The following is a 19,605-nucleotide window of genomic DNA, read 5'->3' as shown; positions in this document are numbered from 1 at the left end:
CGCGTCATTGCATCATTGATGTGATTGCAGGTGCACATTTACCTGCTCAAAAGGTTTAAAGATCTTTGAAAGGCTTTTTATATCAACCTTACTATGGTCCTTATTCTCTCTCTCGTTCTCTATCCTGTTATTAAAGATGTTTAAGACTTAAGATTATTAAAAATAGATGTTTTGGTGTTTCTACTGCATATTTTGAACACTTTAAAAGTGAAAAAGAAAAGGATATGTGTGGTTAAGGTTAGATGTGTTTGTTTCATAAAGATTAAAGATTCTGGCAAAAGTACTTTTTTTAAGGTATAATGTTAAGGATGTTTTGAATATGTTATTTTAAAGGAATCGTTCACCCCCCCAAAAAACTGACATTATTTGTGACCCTGCAAAACAAAACCAGTCAATTTTGACAAATTTAGATTTGTACATCATCTGAAAGCTGAATAAATAAGGATCACACAATATTTGGCCAAGATACAACTATTTTAAACTATGGAATCTGAGTTCAAAAAATTGCCTTTAATGTTGTCCAAATGAAGTCCTTAGCACAGCCTATTACTCACAAAAATAAAGTTTTGATATATTCACGATAGGAAATTGTCAAATATCTTCATGTTACATGATCTTTGCTTAATACCCTAATGATATTTGGCTTAAAAGAAAAATCTATAATGTCCACCCATGCAATTTTTGGGGCTAATTTAGCATTTGCCCGTGCTACTTATGTCTGGTTTTGTGGTCCAGGTACCAAAGGATGCAATCGGACGTAAGCTATTTCAATTTCTCATTTCTCATCAAATACTTCTAAAACTAAATGATCTGAGCTATGCCATCCACATTCATTTCAAAAGCTTTGTTCCCGTACATCAACAGTTGTCTTATTTGTGTCTACTACAGTTTCTCCATGTATTTTAAGAAGAGCGTATAAGACAGCGTCTTGTGTTCGTGTGTAGAGCGGTACCTGAGCAACAGTCGCAGATGCTCCTGGTCTCCAATCACATCATATTTTACGGAGAAGACCAGGTGGCCCAAGACGCTGTCCACCGAGTAATAATTGAAGTGCTCCTGTGGAGAGATGTACACTATATTCATTCTATAACTCTAAAAAAGACTAAAATGTGCCATGAGATGAGAGTCGACAAGTGTACGACTGAAACAGAATATAAACATTTAACTTCCTATCATAAAGCTCTCACGGACTTTAGCACATACGTATGTTATATAGATGACTTTTTTATAGTGCTTCTCGGACGGATGTGATTATTAATTATTATTTTGCATTAAAAATATTGCTTTAATAGCAAATCTGATCTTTAAAAAATGTTTCACCTTTCCCAAAAAGTCCTCCCTGTAGATCTTGGCTATGCTGTTTGTCTCCAGTGTACACTGCGATGTAGGACACGGGGGCGGTTCTTCCGGCGCAGAGGAGGAGCCTAAATCATGATTGGTCCCCTCAATCCAGTAACCACCAAACTGGGGGAGCAGAATCAGCGGCAAAGGACCGGTTCGACCCAACACCTGCCGACCCACCAAATCAAAAATCAAAACACTTCTCCAAACAAACCCTATTTCAATATACAAAGCCAAACGTGCTTGTAACCTCATGGACGCTGGGATAGGGGATGTAGTCTTCTTCCGTCTGTAAAGAAATACAGATCGATTAGATGTTGACATGTGAGCACTTCTGTGAAGTCACATTAAGCTACAGATGAAGGAAAAGAAATAAGTAGAAATGAAACTTTAGGGACTCATAATGCCATGGAAACCCCCTGAAGTGTATACACTATTAATAACCAGTAGAATGTGGTACAGATCACATGATCAGGTTTTCTGTGCGAATGTGTTTGTTCGGACGAATACAGAGAAAGATATTTGGAAGAATGGACGGATTTTGCCCCCATTGACTCCCATAGTAGGAAAAAAATACAATGGTGGTCGAAAGTGCCCCAGAACTGTTTGCTGTCCTACATTCTTCATAATGTCTTCATATGTGTTTAACAAAGACATTTATACACATGTGGAACAACCCGAAGGAGAGTAAATGGTGAGGCTTTGAACTGAACAGTTACACATGTCTATACATTACAATCAACACTTAATGGACACGTGTATTTTTGTCATCTTGAATTCAAAAAGCATTATTTGTGGGTAAAGGATGTGTTTACAAATACTTAAGTGTTTAAAACACGTTTACAAACACATCATCACTAGTATAAACATTTGATATGCGTGAGTATATTTGTGACTTTTTTACGCGTTATATAACTTTCTTGTTTTGTGTCCTTTAATTTGGCTCGATAAACACATTTGCTGTACAGCTGCTTTACAACAATACAAAATTGTGAAAAGGGCCAGGGAAATAAATTGAATTTAATATGTGAATACACTTCAATACCCTAAAGCCAAGGGCAACCTTGGTGTCTACACCCTACATAGGACATAGGCAGCTGACTACTAAGGTAGCCTTGTAAATAAAACGTATCCTTATAAGTGAATTATATATCAAATGCACATGACATCTAATCTAAGCACCATAAAAATACACGCCACACACAAACATTGGATCACATGTGTGATGCCTTAAAATACTGCCTAGCTAGGTAGCGTTATAGTATTTGAGAATGAGCACTGGGGTAAACATCTGTCAGGAATGTAAGCGAAGTCGTGTGCGTCTGTGTGCATGTGATGAACACAACTCTGACAGCCGGACTCGATGTGAGAACATTTCATAAAAGCTTTCACACTTGATGCTTGTTTACACTTACTTTGAGAGGTGGTGGGAGGATACATCTCTGTTCATCCATTCTACAACTCTGTTATAGAAAATGTATTTCAGAACATCAGGAAAATCATCATCAGTATAACAAAATCATTTTTGGAGTAATCAAAGGTGAAGTGTGTCACTTTTTCATATGAAAATATGCAATGTCGATTTGCAATGTCAAAGCAAACGAAGGTCATTCATTTTCAATGTCTTCTGTTGAGCAGAGTTCCAACAATATAAGTGAAGCCAACAGTCTGTTATTGTTCAAGCAAACGTCTACTGGCAACCAGTAGACGCTTCAAAGCAACTTACAAGGTTTGGATGCTTTTTGATGTTGAGTTTCATTTTAGCCAATAACATGAGTGGACGGCGTTGCAGAAATTCAAACCAAACCTTTGTTACAATGCACAATTATAGTCTCAGATATTAAAAATAGGAATACGTGTTAAATAAGAATTTAAATAAGTAGTGAAATGACAGCTTTTAAGAGTATTAGTTATAGATTACAAATGATAAATCTACAATGAGCGAAAGATGGAGAGTGAGTAAAAAAGATGCAGACTAAGACAGGGAACGTGTCACCTTAATGCAGCTTCACAAAGTTCAAAGTTCAAAGGTCACATGATAAAATGATGCCATTCGACAGGAACAAACACAAAGACTAATATGAAAAAACAATCTCACCTGAATTCGCTCTATCATTGCAAATATATCTGATGTCTGAGAATCGGGGGAATAGACAGAGAGAGAGAGAGAGAGAGAGATGATATCAGATGTTCAGCTCCCATGAGCAGATTTTAAATAGCGTATGACACCCTGGTGTCGTCCAAGCATCTGCCACTGAGACGAATGGCAGCGCTAACAAAGTTTCCTCCAGCTATTCTACACCTGCTCACATCTGACAGCGTGTGAAACTGACTGAACCTTTTCTCTCTGAATGAATGTGTCGCTGCAGTAATGGATAAGGTGCCTTTCGCCTACGCTCCAAACATCAATAGCCCGTCAGATTCAGATGTCCTTCCTCGCTCCCAACGTTCATCTCAATTGAACGTGAGCGGTGTGAAACAGGGTCATTAACCGCGGGGACGGAAGAGCTGTGAAGAATGTGACCTGTCTGCTTACAGCTGCGATGGAATAAAAACGCAACACGAACTAAAGCCGACGGTTTTCTTTAGCGAGTCTGGTGAATTACAACATCTTATATGACCCCAGTTTCAAATAAAACCAACATTATTAAAAACAAGAACTAGAAACCAAAAGCATCTTTATATCTGCTGATACGCAGAATTGTCAAACACACGTTTGTTTTTATATCACTGGGGATTAAAAAATGTATATTTCTTCACCCTGTGGAAATATTTCGGGCATATTTTATTTGAACTAATAAATTTTGTGCCTGTCAGGTGGACATCTGAATTCTGACATGCTACAATACTTCCCATTAAATGAATGCTTATTAATCAGTCAGAAGGAGAAAGTAGTAAAAGTTTCCCAACATCTTCCTCTAATAGTTTCCCAACTTAAACATCCTATATCACTGTTACATCACGATGTTAAACAGTACGTACTGTACTGTGACGGATCTTACACGAAATGATTCCCATGAGATAAATCTTTTATCATTTTTTCATTTTGCTATAAATAGTATAATAATTGATGGAATATATTCTTGTGCAAAACTCGCTCCAGCATTAAATACTGATAAGTCTTACAAAGCTGTTAAGAAAATCCCCATTTATATTTGTCTACAAATGAGACTCATTTTTGCACTATGAGATCATTTCGACGTAATTCATCACATCTCTATTCTCATTATCATTACGTAAAACAAACTAGCAAAGTATTCGTACGTAACAACAGTATTTATAATGACATTACAGCATGAATCATTCAGAATCAATGAATGACAATCATCATCCAAAATCACGTAAAACATTTGAACACATCACACATACTGTATGTTTATGTCAGGATTCCTCTTTCAATTCAAGCACTAACGCAATCACATATTTTCTCTATGACTGAATTTCTCACACTAACTACTTTTACTCTCATCCAGCATCTTGCTGTGTACTCACATCGCTGTGCCTCCGGCGCTGGCGCATAGCAACGAGGGCTGGACTGCGTAACCGGTACAAGCTTTTAGCCATGATGAAGTTGCAAATAAATAAACTAAAACCTTGGAAATAAAACTCTGACCCGCTCGCCTGTCTGTCTTTCTGTTTCTCTCTCTCGTTTGTTCTGCTGGTGAGAAATGCAGCGGGGAGGGCACGAAAAAACACGTGGCTTCCTCAAACTCACACAACTTCCTAAAATGTAATCAGTAATGAAGGAGAATACTGGTAACTAACACATGTTCTGTAGCTGTCAATGTGTGTGGAGTTTGTGTGTTTGGTGATGTCACTGTAAGCGTTTTAAAGCAGGGATGGTTCAACCAAAAATGAACATTTTTGCAACCTTTACTCATCCTCATGTCATTCCAAACCTGTTTGACTTTCTTTCTTCTGCGGAAGAGAAAAGAAGATATTTTGAATAACGTTGGTACCCTAACGACACCATCGGCCCCCGTTGACTTTCACTGTCTGGTGAAAATCGAAACCACAGAGAAATTTCCCAAAAGATCTTCTTTTGTGTTCTGCAGAGGGTGAACAAATGATGTGAGAATTTTCATGTTGAGATGAACTATTGCTTAAAGAGGTTTATGAGAAAACGTTTCGTTTTCTAATATCAAATCATAATGTAAATCAAACACCTCTGGGTGACCTCAGGAGATCATTGCGAGAGAGGAAACAGGCGAGATGTGGTGTGTTATGCAATGCTTTATACATCTTCCCTGCTTCAATAAAATGTAGATTTTTCTAAAAAACAGAACGACAACGAATAGGTTGACAATGCCAGATTCCTGAAGATAAAACGACTTCCTGTTTTTGCGTTGCATGGTCATAATTGCACATTACGCAGCATTGTTTGAATTTCCTCGCAGCTGGGCGTTTGTGAAACCTTAAGAATGTGATGTATTAATATGAAAAAAGACATCTTTGAAGGTGGTGAAAATATAAGGAACAAAGCCAAGCAATGATGGAAGGGATTTAAAACGAATCAGATTTCTCTTCAATAAAAAAAGTTTCAGGTTCCACTAACCCTATTCTGTAAAAGAATGGTTCAAGGTTTGTTAAACCCATCCTGTTGTCTGCTGTTGTTGCTCTTGGATTCAGAAGAATCTATAGTAGCGTCCCAAACATCCGAGTCTGGGATCATCCTTGTGTTTTCCACGATCAATGTGTTTACACACTACGTGTGGCTGTAAGCCAGAATTTCATTCTCATAAGCTAGGTTTGTCTGTAAGGTCTTATTCTGGAGAGAGAAATGTTATTGCTCAATTTCTCTTTCATAGCTCACGACAGCTAATAGAATTCTCAGATATTTTTCATTTCGGTATCAACGAATCCCTGACGTTTCTCCTGCGATTTCTGATCTAATGAGACAAATGTTGACATTGAGTCAGAATCCAGATCACTTGTTATTTAAAATAAATTGAATAGAATAGAATAGCTCATATTGTAAGACTTTGGATGACTTTGGTATCTTGGTAAATCTGAGCAATCTGTGGCATTGCCGAGATCTCATCTAAAGATGTCTATGAGAAACAGTTGAGATCTCGTATCTGCTTTTGATTTTTTTAAGGGTAATATGTGATGGCCGTCTCTCTCTCTCTAATGAAATAACGGTAACCCAACAGCTCACCATACACAAGGCTTGATAAAATTGTATTTTGCATTATTGCGTAGCGTGACAATCAACTGCGTGATGCAAAGTCTCTAATACGTAATCATAAGTAAACCCAGAATAAACAAAACAATTTACGCTCTAATTTGTTTAAAATACAATCCCACAAGGGACATGTAGGAACCGAACCCCAACCGTTATCAGCCCACTGTGAGACCCCTAAGCTGACTGTGCAAACAGATCTTCGTAAAGTCGTACCTTATGAGACACTCAGTAAAATACATGAAAGCTTAACTACACATCGAATCGTTCGCTATGCCGTCGGGACGCTCTAATCATTCTAGGACATCCCTAAACACGGACACTTCACTTCGCCAAACTCCCAAAAGCCTTTGTGCTAATGTCTTTCAGACACGCTCAAAGACACGGATGAGTTCAATTAAAAAACACTCGGGAGGTAAAGCAGGGCGTGGGTGTCCCAGGGGCGAGCTGGCGCTGTGAAAACAGTGGTCTGTCTTTAGCTCATTAAAGTAAGTAAACCCAAAGTCGTATTCAACGACTCATACAAACAACCCAGTTTAAAAAAGAGAGTTGCGAAAGATATTGACTATATCGGATCCTTGACATTTCGTATCCGACTGACGCTTCTATCCAAAGCAACTAACGATGTCCTCAAGATATATTTTATCAGTATGTGTTCCCCTTTACAGGCAAAGAAATGCTTTACAAACAGAGGTAGAGAAATGTATTAAATAATGCATTGAAATGTATTATCATTTAATATCTGGACCAAATTTGTATTCTGGTACTCAGCAAAAAAACTTTTTTAGTAGGAGTTGGAAGTCGGTGCTTGTGCAGTAATTCTGGTGACACACTTCACCCGATGAAACATGAATTACACAAACAAATTAGGAACTCTATGGATCTCTAGGAGTCTTGAAAATAATATACATAGAAACATTTCATTTACAATTTGAATAAACATTAAAGCCGCAATGTGTAACATTTGTCTCTCTATCGCTATTAAAACATACTGTATATAGGGCTATTAACATATTTATCTTAAATTAATATAAATATAATATTTATCTTACGTACGTATGTTTTCGTTACGCAAGTAAAATGATGTCAAAATTATATTTCCCATACAACATTTAACAGAGATCGTATGTTTTCATTTACATATTAAAAAAATCCATAAAAATGTAATTGATGAATATAATTTTCACTATTAACTTTTAACTGATTTACAGTTGTATTTACCATTTTGCACTGCATTACGTTGTGATTTGGCATTAAAAAAAAATTAACAAAAAATACATTACTCAATAACTGATTTGTTTTTAACCAAAATATGTTACAGATTGTAGCTTTAACATGTATAGACCGTTTTCAACAGCATAAAGCGTTATGTTTCCCAAACTTAACTTGAGGTAGATCTCTGCATAGAATCTATAACTGTTGAGCAGTTTATATTAACTTTAATACAATTAATATACAATAACATAATAGTATAAATGAATACAAAATAAACGGTTATAATATAACTGAACACAGACTGAAAGTCAAGTTTGGGCCGCACGCACGTGTCCGTTGAAAGCGTCTATACAGTGTAGATTTATTAATAATCTTCCATTATTTTTTATGGCACTCCTAGTTCTCCATATAGAGTTACATATGAACACAAAGCAGATGCTCATTTTTTTCAGATCATTTTATATAAGAAGAAAAAGAAGCTAAATGAAAGAAATCGTTTGATACCACAAAGGAATCTTTTAGAATAAAAGTCGTGAAGATAGAAATAAAAATCAATCCCACCTTCACAAGAGTCAGTCCAGGTGACGTTGTAAAAGGTTTGAGCAGAACGGGCCGCTCTAACGTGTCAGACATTCGTGGGGCTCTGCCATCTTGTTTCCTGTTGACACAACGAAAATAACACATTAAATAAAAAGGGTCTTGATTGAAGGAAATCGTTTAAGTGAGCATGTAAGTATCCGTCTGAAGATCAAATTAAAGCCGTAGCTCTGTTTCATTGATCACTTCAACTGGGAAGGAATTGATTAGTTAGGATCTGATACGAGCCGCTTTAAGCGCCACAGGTATTTGTGAATGCAGACGGCAAAATAGCGATACTTGAATGACACGCACCGCATGGGGGAGAAACAAGCCCTGAAGTTTCCTTCACCAGCCGCTGGCGTTTCACCACCGGCCTGTAATTTAACTCGAGCCATCAGCTCTGTTCAGACGCATTATTTTACATCGACCGCTCTCGGTTTCTCGTAGCTTTTAACAGCCGATCCAAAATCAATTCAAACTAGCCATTTGGCTCTCAATCAGTTCATGTGAATCCTGCTCTGGACATAGACAGATATCTGTCTGAAAGCATGAATCATTGTAATAGTCGAGAACATCATAAACTCTAAACACTGAGACCAAATGAACTGTATCTAAAATGAACATTTGCTCATTATTTCTCAGCGTTGGGTGTAGCTAGTTACTAAGTAATTAGTTACTGTAATTTAATTACTTTTTTCTTAAAAAAGCAAAGTAAGGGATTACTCTTATTTTTTCTGTGATTTAATTAGTTACTTCGGATGTAATTGAACTAAATACTGCGTCATGCATATTCAATAGTGGAATTGACATTAAACTTCAAAGTCTCACTTTAAAATGCATGCATTAATCTATCTCTCACATTTGTAATACTTAAGTCAGTTATTAAGAATACTTATTTGTAGTTATGTGTATTTCATATTATTTATTTATATTAATTAAGAGTCGTTTCGTGTTTATCCTTGAATCACTCAACTGATCGAGGTTGATAGGATATCGATAGTAATTTGTAATAAGTAATTAAATACTTTTTGGAGAGAGTAACTAGTAATCTAATTACACTATTGAATATGTAATAAGTAACTAGTAATTCATTACATTTTCAGAGTAACTTACACTACACTGTAATTTCTTCACGCCAGATCACAACAAGAATGATAAATATATAAGCGTTCACACCACCGGATGATAATGTTATGTTTATTGTAAGTTTATTGCATGCATGACCCATTTAAATGAATGGCTCCTGTCCATCACACAAAGCATTTGGATGATTTGATATGTACCCAAGACAGTGGGACAAGAAGCAAAAGTTGAGATACGTTACGTCACCGAATCATTTCATTAAATCTTTAGAACCTAAGGTCTCCCGGGGTAGGCTGACTTCATTAGCCTGAAACCCCCTGAAGACCCCTGACAGTTCTGACAGAGGAACATGCTGTTGATATGTCAGGGCACATAAGTAGAGATAGAGAGAGAGAGAGAGAGAGAGAGAGAGAGAGAGAGAGAGAGAGAGAGAGAGAGAGAGAGAGAGAGAGAGAAAATCACAAACGTCACCATTAGCGTGTCTGAAGAGACTGAGCTCAAATTTGTCAGGTATGTAAAAGTCAATATTATTGAAGATCTCAATGTGAATTCAAACATTTCTTCAATGTAAAAAGATGTGAAAGGTTTGCCAATAATAAAAGAGGATATTTACAAAGGGCTATTGCAGAAGGTACAGTCACGTAATTGTCACGTAACCAAACCACAAATGTTATTGTTGCAAAACATAGATATGACCTGGACAACAAAACCAGTCTTATGGGGAAAAAAAAATAAATTGAGATTTTTACATAATCTGAAAGATGAATAAATACGATTTCTATTGATGTATGAGTTGTTAGAATATGACAATATCTGGCTGAGATACAACCATTTAAAACTCAGGAATCTGAGAATGTGGAAAAAAATCAAAAATTACTTGTGAAGTTGTTAATCACGGACACAGTGGCAGGCCATTCACTCACAAAAATAAAGTTTTGACATATTTATGGTAGGAAATTGACAAAATATCTTAATCAAACATGATCTTTACTTAATATCCTAATGATTTTTGGCATAAAAGAAAACTCTATAATTTTGACCCATACAATGTATTTTTGTCTTTTACTAAAAATGTTCCCGTGCTCCTCAAGACTGGTTTTGTGATCCAATATCATTATAAAACCACTCGCTGTGGGAAAGGAAAGACTGGGGAAAAACTGAAAGCAAAAAAGACGATTCATATAGAAAATGCAAAGCGGCGCTCCTCCCTGCTGTCAGGTGCACCTGCTAATACAAATGAATTTGACTGTGTTTACATGAATAAGCAAGAAGTTATTTGACACTAACACAAAACTACAGTGCACAGTGTGTGTGTGCTTGTGCGTGCACGCGTGTGTAAAGAAAAAGATGAAATCAACGCATCACGGTTCCATGTTTGCATTCTGTTTTCATCAGTTCTTTTAAACACACACACACTAAAGTCAGTCACGTTGGTAAGTGTGAACCACATCATCAACACCTGCTTCAAAACAATGACTTGATTTTGATTACAATGTCTGATAAAATAAAACGTTGATAAACTTCACACTTTATAAAAGAACTTAACAATTTAAAGAAACACATTTCCTCATTAAAATGAACAACAGACAGATATTAGTCCACGATTGTAACATTACGCACTTTGATTGTATGATGACATAAAAATGACATTTCAGCTGTACCATTTACCGCCATTTATCTTGTGTTGCTGAAAATCTGTAGAATCTTTTTTTATGAACACAAAGATGATGCTATAATGTTAGTGACTCACATCCTCCGACCCCATTTACTTACTTCCCATGAAGCAAAAAGCAACATGCTTAACAATTGTTCAACAGAAGAATGAAAGTCGTACAGGTCTGCACTGACAAAACACATCATTTCATTTTTGGCTAAACTAAGTCTTTCTAGCGGTTTACCAAAATATTAAAGATGCTTAAACAATCATGACACTGTATTAAACGCATTCACATGAAAAACTAATACGCCGATCAAACACACACACAGGTCTCACTTGTCGCCTATTTCATCACAACTGGCTTCAGTAATGCTGTCCGACATGCCTGAGCTCCAGGCAAAGCTATAACATCATCAAAAAGACAGCTGATTTTATCAAAGTGTGTGTGTGTAAGAGAGAGAGAGAGAGAGAGAGAGAGAGAGAGAGAGGGTACGTACATGCACAGAGGACGAATCGGCACCACGCAATCTGTTCCGCTGCTCCCAACCAAATGGGCAGGTGACAGACAGAGCGCATGTTTTCCCTATTGCTTGCTCATCCTCTCTCTCTCTCTTTCTCACCCTTCCAACTTATTCTCTCTCTTGCCCTCCCCCTGGCTCCTCTCTCCGTTTTATGACTCACTCCCATTCTCTCTCATGTTTTTGTGTTATCAACACAGAATCTAATACTTTCGAATGTGTTCGGTCTCTCTTAAGTCACTTTTCTGATATGATCTCTGCTTTGACACATTTCTAAATTTTTATTTTGTGTGATTTTTCTATTCCCACTGGCATTGGTGCAGTCTACTCGTGTAAACATCGGTCGTGTGTCCACGGGAATGTTCTGGGTTCAATACAAGTCGAGCTCTATTGACGGCATATGCGACATGCAGTCAATGACCATTAAAAAAATATTATTTCAACTCACCCACAATCTGTAAAAAGTGTTTCTCCTAATGCACTTGTAATGGAATTCAACGAGGCAAAACATTGGATCTTTAATCCAGAAGGTCCAGTGTGTCATTTTTTACAGGACCATTTGACAGAAATCCAATATAATATACATAACTATGTCTTCAGAGGTCTGACATAAAGAAACGTTATGTTTTTATTAACTCACAATGAGCTATTTCTATCTACATACAACGCGGGACCGTTCGCGCTGTGCTTCTACACCCAGATATTTTAATACTATTTTTGTATTGTTCCTCATTTAATAAAACAAAATCTTAGTCCTGTTTCAGCCACCGTAGTGCTTCAAAAAGAAGGGAGGGGTGGAGTGAGCCGTTGGCTGCAGTTCTCAACCTTACTGCTAGATGACGTTAAACTTCACACATTTGAGGTTTAAATGGTTTAAGTTATGATTGCTTTATTTTTTTGTATGAACATTATTCTTATGGATATCTAGCGTGCTGCAGAACATTCACAAAATTTACATTTAAACGATATTCCTTCTGCAAATACTGATCAATGACATTATTCTGCACTTCAGCTTCTCATCAGATTCCAAGCTATAAGGTAAACAAAACGCAATTGGCTATTTTAAATAGGGAGGAGTCACTCAATGTTTCCCGCCCTTACTTTCTGTTTCAGGATGCATCGTACAAGGCTGTGCATTTAAATGAGACACATTTAGCCAATCATAAGCACATAAAACATATCATTTAAGAACTTTAAGAGTTGTATTTGTAACACAGGCAACATATTAGAGTTCAGAAAAAAGCTATTTGTTAGCATTTAATGTACAGTAATTGCAAAGGCAGTCTATGCATGCATCAACGTGTATGTGTGTGTAATTCCAGCCTCTTATGTAGTTTTAAAGGATGTTTGGGACCTACAATTAGCCCACCTAGACCTTCAACTACTTCAAATGGACTTTGAGCCAAGCCCAAAACATTCCCACAACTTTAAACATACAAAGCCAAAGCACCATGTAAGACAGGAACATCTCTTGCAAAGCCACAGCCGTAATTCGAACAAAACTAACTAAATCTTTTCATTTATACCAACAATATGGTGTCCCACATGGTAAACTGGAAAACACTCTTTTTACAGGAAAAAGAAACAACTTTATTTGCCTTGATCAAGACAAGACAAAGCGAGAGATTTCCAATCGAATTCTTTCATGACAGAATTGCATCCAAGCATCCACTTATCTTCTAGCTCTACACTCATTAAACTTTTCTTCACAAAACAATACTCACGAATGTGCATCTTCTGAACATTGCTATCCATCAAGACTGAGCATTTTGATAGATGTTTCCTAGCAAACCTAGAGAAATTCGGCTCTCAAACCTTGCGTTCTTACCATAAATGATGCACTTTGCGTAGAACGGCCTCTGAAAGGCTCAATCTTCTGTCACCTCTGTCCTCTGAGCACCTCGGCATGCTTCTCTGTACTGTAGCTCCACATGAACAAAAAATAGCCACTTATCCTCTAAAGTCTTTTTCTCCACACCCAAGCGGACAGGGACTCTGAAAGGTTGAGTTCTTTTGTGTGTTGAGGAGCTAAAGAAGCCAAACCCGTTTGGTTTCACTGCCTCAGAGGTATTAGCTCGGTCCGAGACAAACAAAATCAGCCACAGGGGCCATAAAAACTGACCATGGAAATGAACGGGCTGGGAGTTGTTCTGTTTCAGATTCAGACCAGGCATTGGGTTATATTTTCTGATCATATGTAAGAAATTTAGCTTCTAAAGTGGAAGGAGAACATAATATAATAGAGTTAAACACCCCCATAAAACTCTTTTTAGAATTTATTTGTGAAGAAAATGAATGCAGTACAATCATATATTCTCTCACATTTGTAATTTATAAATGGGATAAAAATAGATAAAAAAACATTAAATGCACAACGTATGTAAAATAACCTACTTAATTATTTGATTTTTATTTTACATGTATTTTGTGAAATTACATTTTTTTTTTTTGAAACAACTAATATTAAATAAATATAAATGTCTAACAGTAAAAATAAAAAACAATGAATCGCAACACTTAAAACGTCCCACTGACCCAAAATCCACATAAGGGTTAATGGAATCTGTACAAACAAGAATTTTTTATTCACCCATTACCAAGAAAAAATTTAAAACCGTCTACTAGACCATATTATTATAAAATAATTGGAAATTTCAGAAATGCTTCTGTATCTCAATCTTTTGTAACATGCTGAATTAACCATCTTAAAATGTAGTTTCTCGTGGCATTTGTCATTTCTGTCAATGGAGATGAATGTAAATGTAGATGTGTGCATCTAAACAACAGGCAGAGTCAAAACAACGCTCTAAGTTGAATAATATTGTCAGCTTTGTCAAAGGTCTTCAGTTAAACACAGACTGAGTTATCAGGTAACAACGGGTGGAGACCCTCGTCTGCTTTCTCACCCGGCCAGTTTTCAACCATAAAGACAATCTAAACTTATACAGCAGGGGACAAGGCACAATAAACCAACCAACCAAAAGTTAAGACTCAAAAGCTTTGGATCAATTTTTTTAATTCTTAAAACTGTAAGTGAAGCGCATGTCTGCAAAAATCACCAAAAACTTTAATTTAATATATTTTATAACATTTAAAGGGGTCATATGGCGCAAATGTTTTTTTTGCAAGTAAGGGATGGGTGTACCTGTCAGTACATTTCTTTGGAACCTGATGTTCAAAATATGGTACGAGGCGTTACATTTCCATCACATGCTTGCATTATTCCACCAATCACTACGCACTGGTTATCCGGCCAATCACACCTTGCTTTTCAGAGCCATAAACTTTGTAAATAATCCTGAGTTTCTGAGAGGCGGGGGAAAGAAGAGACACAAACACATATGTGGAAAATACAGTGTGTTTGAACCTTAAATCGTGTATACACATTGCATATCATCTAAAACAAACAATTATATTCGTCTTAGCCGTGTCATACGACCCCTTTATTAGATACTTATTTAGATAAGGACAGAGAGAGAGCACATTGACTGAAAGCACAGAGTCATGCGAGTTGACAGTAAATGTCGTTGAGAGACACGTCTTACTGGTGTCCCTAAAGACCACTGCTGTCCTCACAGTGTCTGAGCAAACTCGTGTCAAACAAAACAAAAACAAACAATCTTTAGAGAAAATGCCTTTCCACAAAATCTTCTTCTATTGACATAAGAGTGCTTGTTTATAAATGTTGTACATATAAAATACATATTCTTTCTCAAAACATGTAGTGACAAAACTATTCAGTCTTGCTGATTTATCAAGTTCTCAATAAATCTGAGGGCTGTCTTTACAATTCCTAGGCCTGCTGATGAAGACGAGAAAGCATCTTAAGGATGCCCACTCGAGCTGTGACGCAGCGACGACATTCACACCACGCAGAAGAGTATTCCGGCCTAATGCGTAACACAAGTATGAATAGATGGAATTATAAAAGCATTGTGTCATAGGCTATTACGGAGGTGGTGGGCATATCGGTGACATTTCAGGAAGTTTGAAAAGGGACTCAATGTGACTGGGAAAGTCCGAACAGGCCCTGTGTGATAAAAGCTGAACAACTTTTTTCTGGAGAAAAATGAAAATCAGCTATTAAGGAAGTGCATGAAAAATCTATTAAAACTGGTCTCTTATCTCACCCTAATCCACAAGTGCATATTAATAATTATTTATACGTTGAACTGTTGGGCACAATTTCCATGTAAGTATTGGTTTAATACACAAAGCATCTAATGCTGCAATTGTATGCTTCACACTGAGATGGTGGAGTATAGAAAAAGTGCAGGTTACAACTTAAAATATCAAATTAATAAAATTAAAAAAATAAACACATATTAAGTGTTGTTCTGTTTAGAGCACCACTGAATGTCTTTTGTGGCTTCTACAACATGTACAAATGTACGAAAACTGATCTGTGCTAGAAAACTCCTGTGCAAGTAAATGCACAAAACTGACAATGAACTAAAAAGGCGAGAAATATATAGGTAGATGGTTTTACAAGCACGCCATCTCTGGTCGCATTATCATGCACCGCAGTGCTTATCTGGGATGATGCACGTGGATTGAAACTCAGGTCCCGGCATAATTACATTTCACATTCTCTCTCTCTCTCTCTCTCTCTCTCTCGCTCTCCCTCGAGACACATGATCTCCACAGCCTTTATAAAGCATCCTTACGCATAACCAGCACTCTTCTCTACAGTAATAATGCAGTCAGTCAAGCAGGTGTCAAAATCCAACAGGGTGGGTGATGCAAGGCAATGAGAGCTTGCTTGAGTTTCCAGGGTGAGTGGATCTACTCTGACTTATCGAATCCAAACTTCTGAATCATACACACAACAATAAAAGTGTTTCAGGTGAACTTTGCGATTATTCAATGTGACATGACACAAAAAGCAATGGTGGAGAATCCTTCAAAACAAAAGTTGTATAAATAGAAGTTAAGGGCCTATTTGGCATTTATAGACGGCTTCATCTGATACTCGCCTGGCTCAAAGTTAACTTCCAGTCTGTGTACTATTTATTTTAGACGTAGTTTACATTAATAATTTGTATTAATTTGACTGTATTTTAGTTGTAATAACTTAAATTCAAACTACTCAAATGTTGTTGATTCTTTTAACGTTAATGTTGTTGCCACTGAATCAGTCTATAATAAAAACATGTAGGTCGACCGATTCATTGTTTTTGCAGATCGGCACCAACAACGATAATTTGAACTATCGGTTCTAGATCTCACCAATAGAACCCAACACCTTACCAGTTAGAGGCCATTATAATTTCCATTAAACCAACACAATTCCCATTATAAACATTAATGTGATTGGTTACTTGTTTTTTCATCAGGGTTCGTAAAGATGTAAAAGAAAGAGAAGTTCTTACCATATAGGTCTCGTCCTAGAGAGGCTTTTGTCCACTCTGCAAAGAAAAAAAAAAACATAAACATCGTTCATAAACATTGACATTTTCATAGTTCTCATACTGTATGTGTGTAAACAAGAGTAATACATCAACAGACTTGAAATGTAATCATATAATCTCATATAATCCACTCGATGTGGTGAGGATTCAGCAAATTTATCATGTTAAAAAATAACGAAGACCAACACAACGATGAGGAACAACGGAAGGCATTTCCTTTTCAAAAAACGCTTTTCAAAAATACGTCAAACCTTTAACCTTTGTTTCGTTCATTTGCATATGTTATTTATAAATCAAGTGATAAAAAGCTATCAGAAAAATCAATCTTCATGATTAAACACTTTTGAGGAAAAATGTAAACACAAATGTTTTAGGATGAGGAACATAAGGGGATATCGCCATCTACAGCCTATAATGTGATTTGTAGGCTGTCAATCACAGCATTGGCATGTTATCTGACCTTCTGCTGACTAAAAGGAAAAAGTGGTGCTGTTGTGTCAACAGTATGAAGTAACGCTTCAGGTTGGAAACAATAAGAAACAAATATTTCCATAACCTTGGAAAGAGCAAAGGACACGTGGTAACATCAATAATTTAGTGGCTAAAGTTTGTATTTCAATACCAGAGAAATGACACAAATGTCATTAGGCTTTCACATTGGTAGTATGGGTACTGTTTTTTGTAAAGCTGCTTAGGAACAATATGTATTGTGTATCCAGAATAATAAAACAATAACACAGTGTAAAATAATTGTAGTCTTTTTATAGTTTGTGTACAATTCTGTGGAGCTTATTATAGTGGTAATATTTATTTCATGTAGCATCAATGTTTTAGTTTATATTTAGATCAAGTAAATTTTGAGCTTGTATCATTACTTACAATATATCGGTATATTGCAAATAAACAAAAACGGTCAAAAAATTCACACATTTGAAACAAATTTTCCTATTGTCACTGTCGGAAAATTCTAGATACGTCTGTAGCATAAGGAAGGTGGGATGAAGCGATGATGGATGACTACGTCTGGAACTTGGTTTGTGAGGACAGTATTAGTCATAAAAGACAAAAACGATCAAATGTACACTTCTGAAGTTTGGGATGACTCATTTTTTGTAGCTATTATGATAAACTGTTGTTGTGCCAGTACTTTGTTATTTCTGCATACGAGTAATAATATCAAAATGTATAAATGTGTAAAAATATTTTCTTGTTTTTGTGCGAGTACCGCCAGCTGTAAAAAAAATTATTGTGATTTTCGTATTCAGCATGTTAAACTTCATGAAGAAAATGTAAACTAAAGCAAAACACTATAAAAAGTAACATTGTATAATCAAATAAATTGAATTTGATTAATCATCGCAAATTGACCTCACAAAAGTTGACCTTTCCATTTACACAACATGACAGTAAACATTTACAGGCCAAACTTCGAAATGGGGCGTAAAACCTGCCACATGTGGGATCTGTGTTTGTTTGTTTGTATACATGTGTGTGTTTTGAGATCTGATAACATCTAACCTGAACTGAAAGCACAATAAACACACACTCTCCTGTTAAAATCAAAATTGTATCATCACACAATGTTCTAGGCGTTCTCAGTCAAATCTAACAAATAAGCCTGATTCTAGTATAAAACAAATGAAATCTGGAACCTGTTTCGGTTTAGATTTGCCAACTAAAATGTAAACAAGTTCAACCTGATAGATCTGATTTATGTGTTAACTGTCAAAGAGCATCAAGCGCTTCTGAAAATCTCCCATCATCAAAACTCCAAAAGATTGTCTACAGAGCGTTCAGATCGTGTAACTTTCTCACTGAACCGTTCTAAACATAACAATGAGGTTTCAGGTGGCAAAACAAAGACAAACTCATGTCACCGTAAAAGTCAAAAACACGCCTCTGTCATCATGTCCTGATATTGTTAGCATAAAGTACAGATCTTCTACAACACAAACTGTAAATAAATCAAATTAAATTTCCATCTTTTTATTGACCAGAGCCCATGGTCACCATCTACTTAGATTTTATGTACTGTATTTTATTTTAACCATGATGGCACACAAATGCCCGCCAGCTCTATGTTTGGTTACACAAAGTCATCCGTCACACAGGTCACAAACACCCAATGGTCCGTCTCTCTTACCCCCCATATGCTCCAAAGGTGAAGCTCCTCTTTCTGTGAGACATGATGTCGACAGAGTTTCTCTCAACCTCCTTTTCTTCTGTATGTTCTCCTCTAACCGAAGAAATTCTTGTCATGCGGGAAAGTATTTTGTGTTTCTTTATGCGAGTCGGTCAGTCCCTCCCTCTCTCTCTCTCTCTCTCTCTCTCTCTCTCTGTCTCTTTACCGGAGATGCTCCACAGCTTTGAGCAAGAGTTTGCGTTTTCATTTCAATACTTTTAAAGAAAACCATAGCAACCATAACAAAAGACACAAATGAGACGTGCAGTAAGAATAAAGAGATGCAATGTCAGTGCAGATAGTCGCGGCGAGAAATGCTCACGATCATATTGAGTTCCTGTTGAAACACAAAGAAGATCTTAAAAGGTCAAATTATCTGATTTTATGAGACGGTTTTGACCTTTCGATGAAAAGATTGTTCAAGATGTCAGATGAAG

General features: G+C 36.6%; 1 protein-coding gene across 7 annotated transcripts in view; it reads right to left on the bottom strand.

Moving 5' to 3' along the window:
• The window catches only part of rap1gapb (RAP1 GTPase activating protein b), a 64,431-nt gene that overhangs the window by 12,541 nt on the left and 32,285 nt on the right, over positions 1 to 19,605 (bottom strand). For 2 of the 7 annotated variants that reach the window (XM_056749751.1, XM_056749752.1), the window contains exons 1-7: positions 19,130 to 19,243; positions 16,948 to 16,983; positions 8,300 to 8,396; positions 2,757 to 2,804; positions 1,592 to 1,630; positions 1,321 to 1,509; positions 953 to 1,056 (exon numbers count right to left, since the gene is read on the bottom strand). In XM_056749751.1, coding sequence (XP_056605729.1) covers positions 953 to 1,056; positions 1,321 to 1,509; positions 1,592 to 1,630; positions 2,757 to 2,804; positions 8,300 to 8,396; positions 16,948 to 16,983; positions 19,130 to 19,173 — 557 coding nt within the window. In that variant the 5' untranslated portion in view covers positions 19,174 to 19,243. Of the gene's footprint in view, positions 1 to 952; positions 1,057 to 1,320; positions 1,510 to 1,591; positions 1,631 to 2,756; positions 2,805 to 3,439; positions 3,476 to 4,833; positions 4,977 to 8,299; positions 8,397 to 11,554; positions 11,639 to 16,947; positions 16,984 to 19,129; positions 19,244 to 19,605 lie in introns of those variants that run through there. The other 5 variants (XM_056749753.1, XM_056749756.1, XM_056749755.1 and 2 more) reach the window with 4 other exon arrangements.

This window comes from Triplophysa dalaica, chromosome 6, assembly GCF_015846415.1.
Source record: "Triplophysa dalaica isolate WHDGS20190420 chromosome 6, ASM1584641v1, whole genome shotgun sequence".
Taxonomy (NCBI): Eukaryota; Metazoa; Chordata; class Actinopteri; order Cypriniformes; family Nemacheilidae; genus Triplophysa; species Triplophysa dalaica.
Note: the sequence above shows the minus strand (reverse complement) of the source record. Positions and strands in the feature narration are given on the sequence as shown.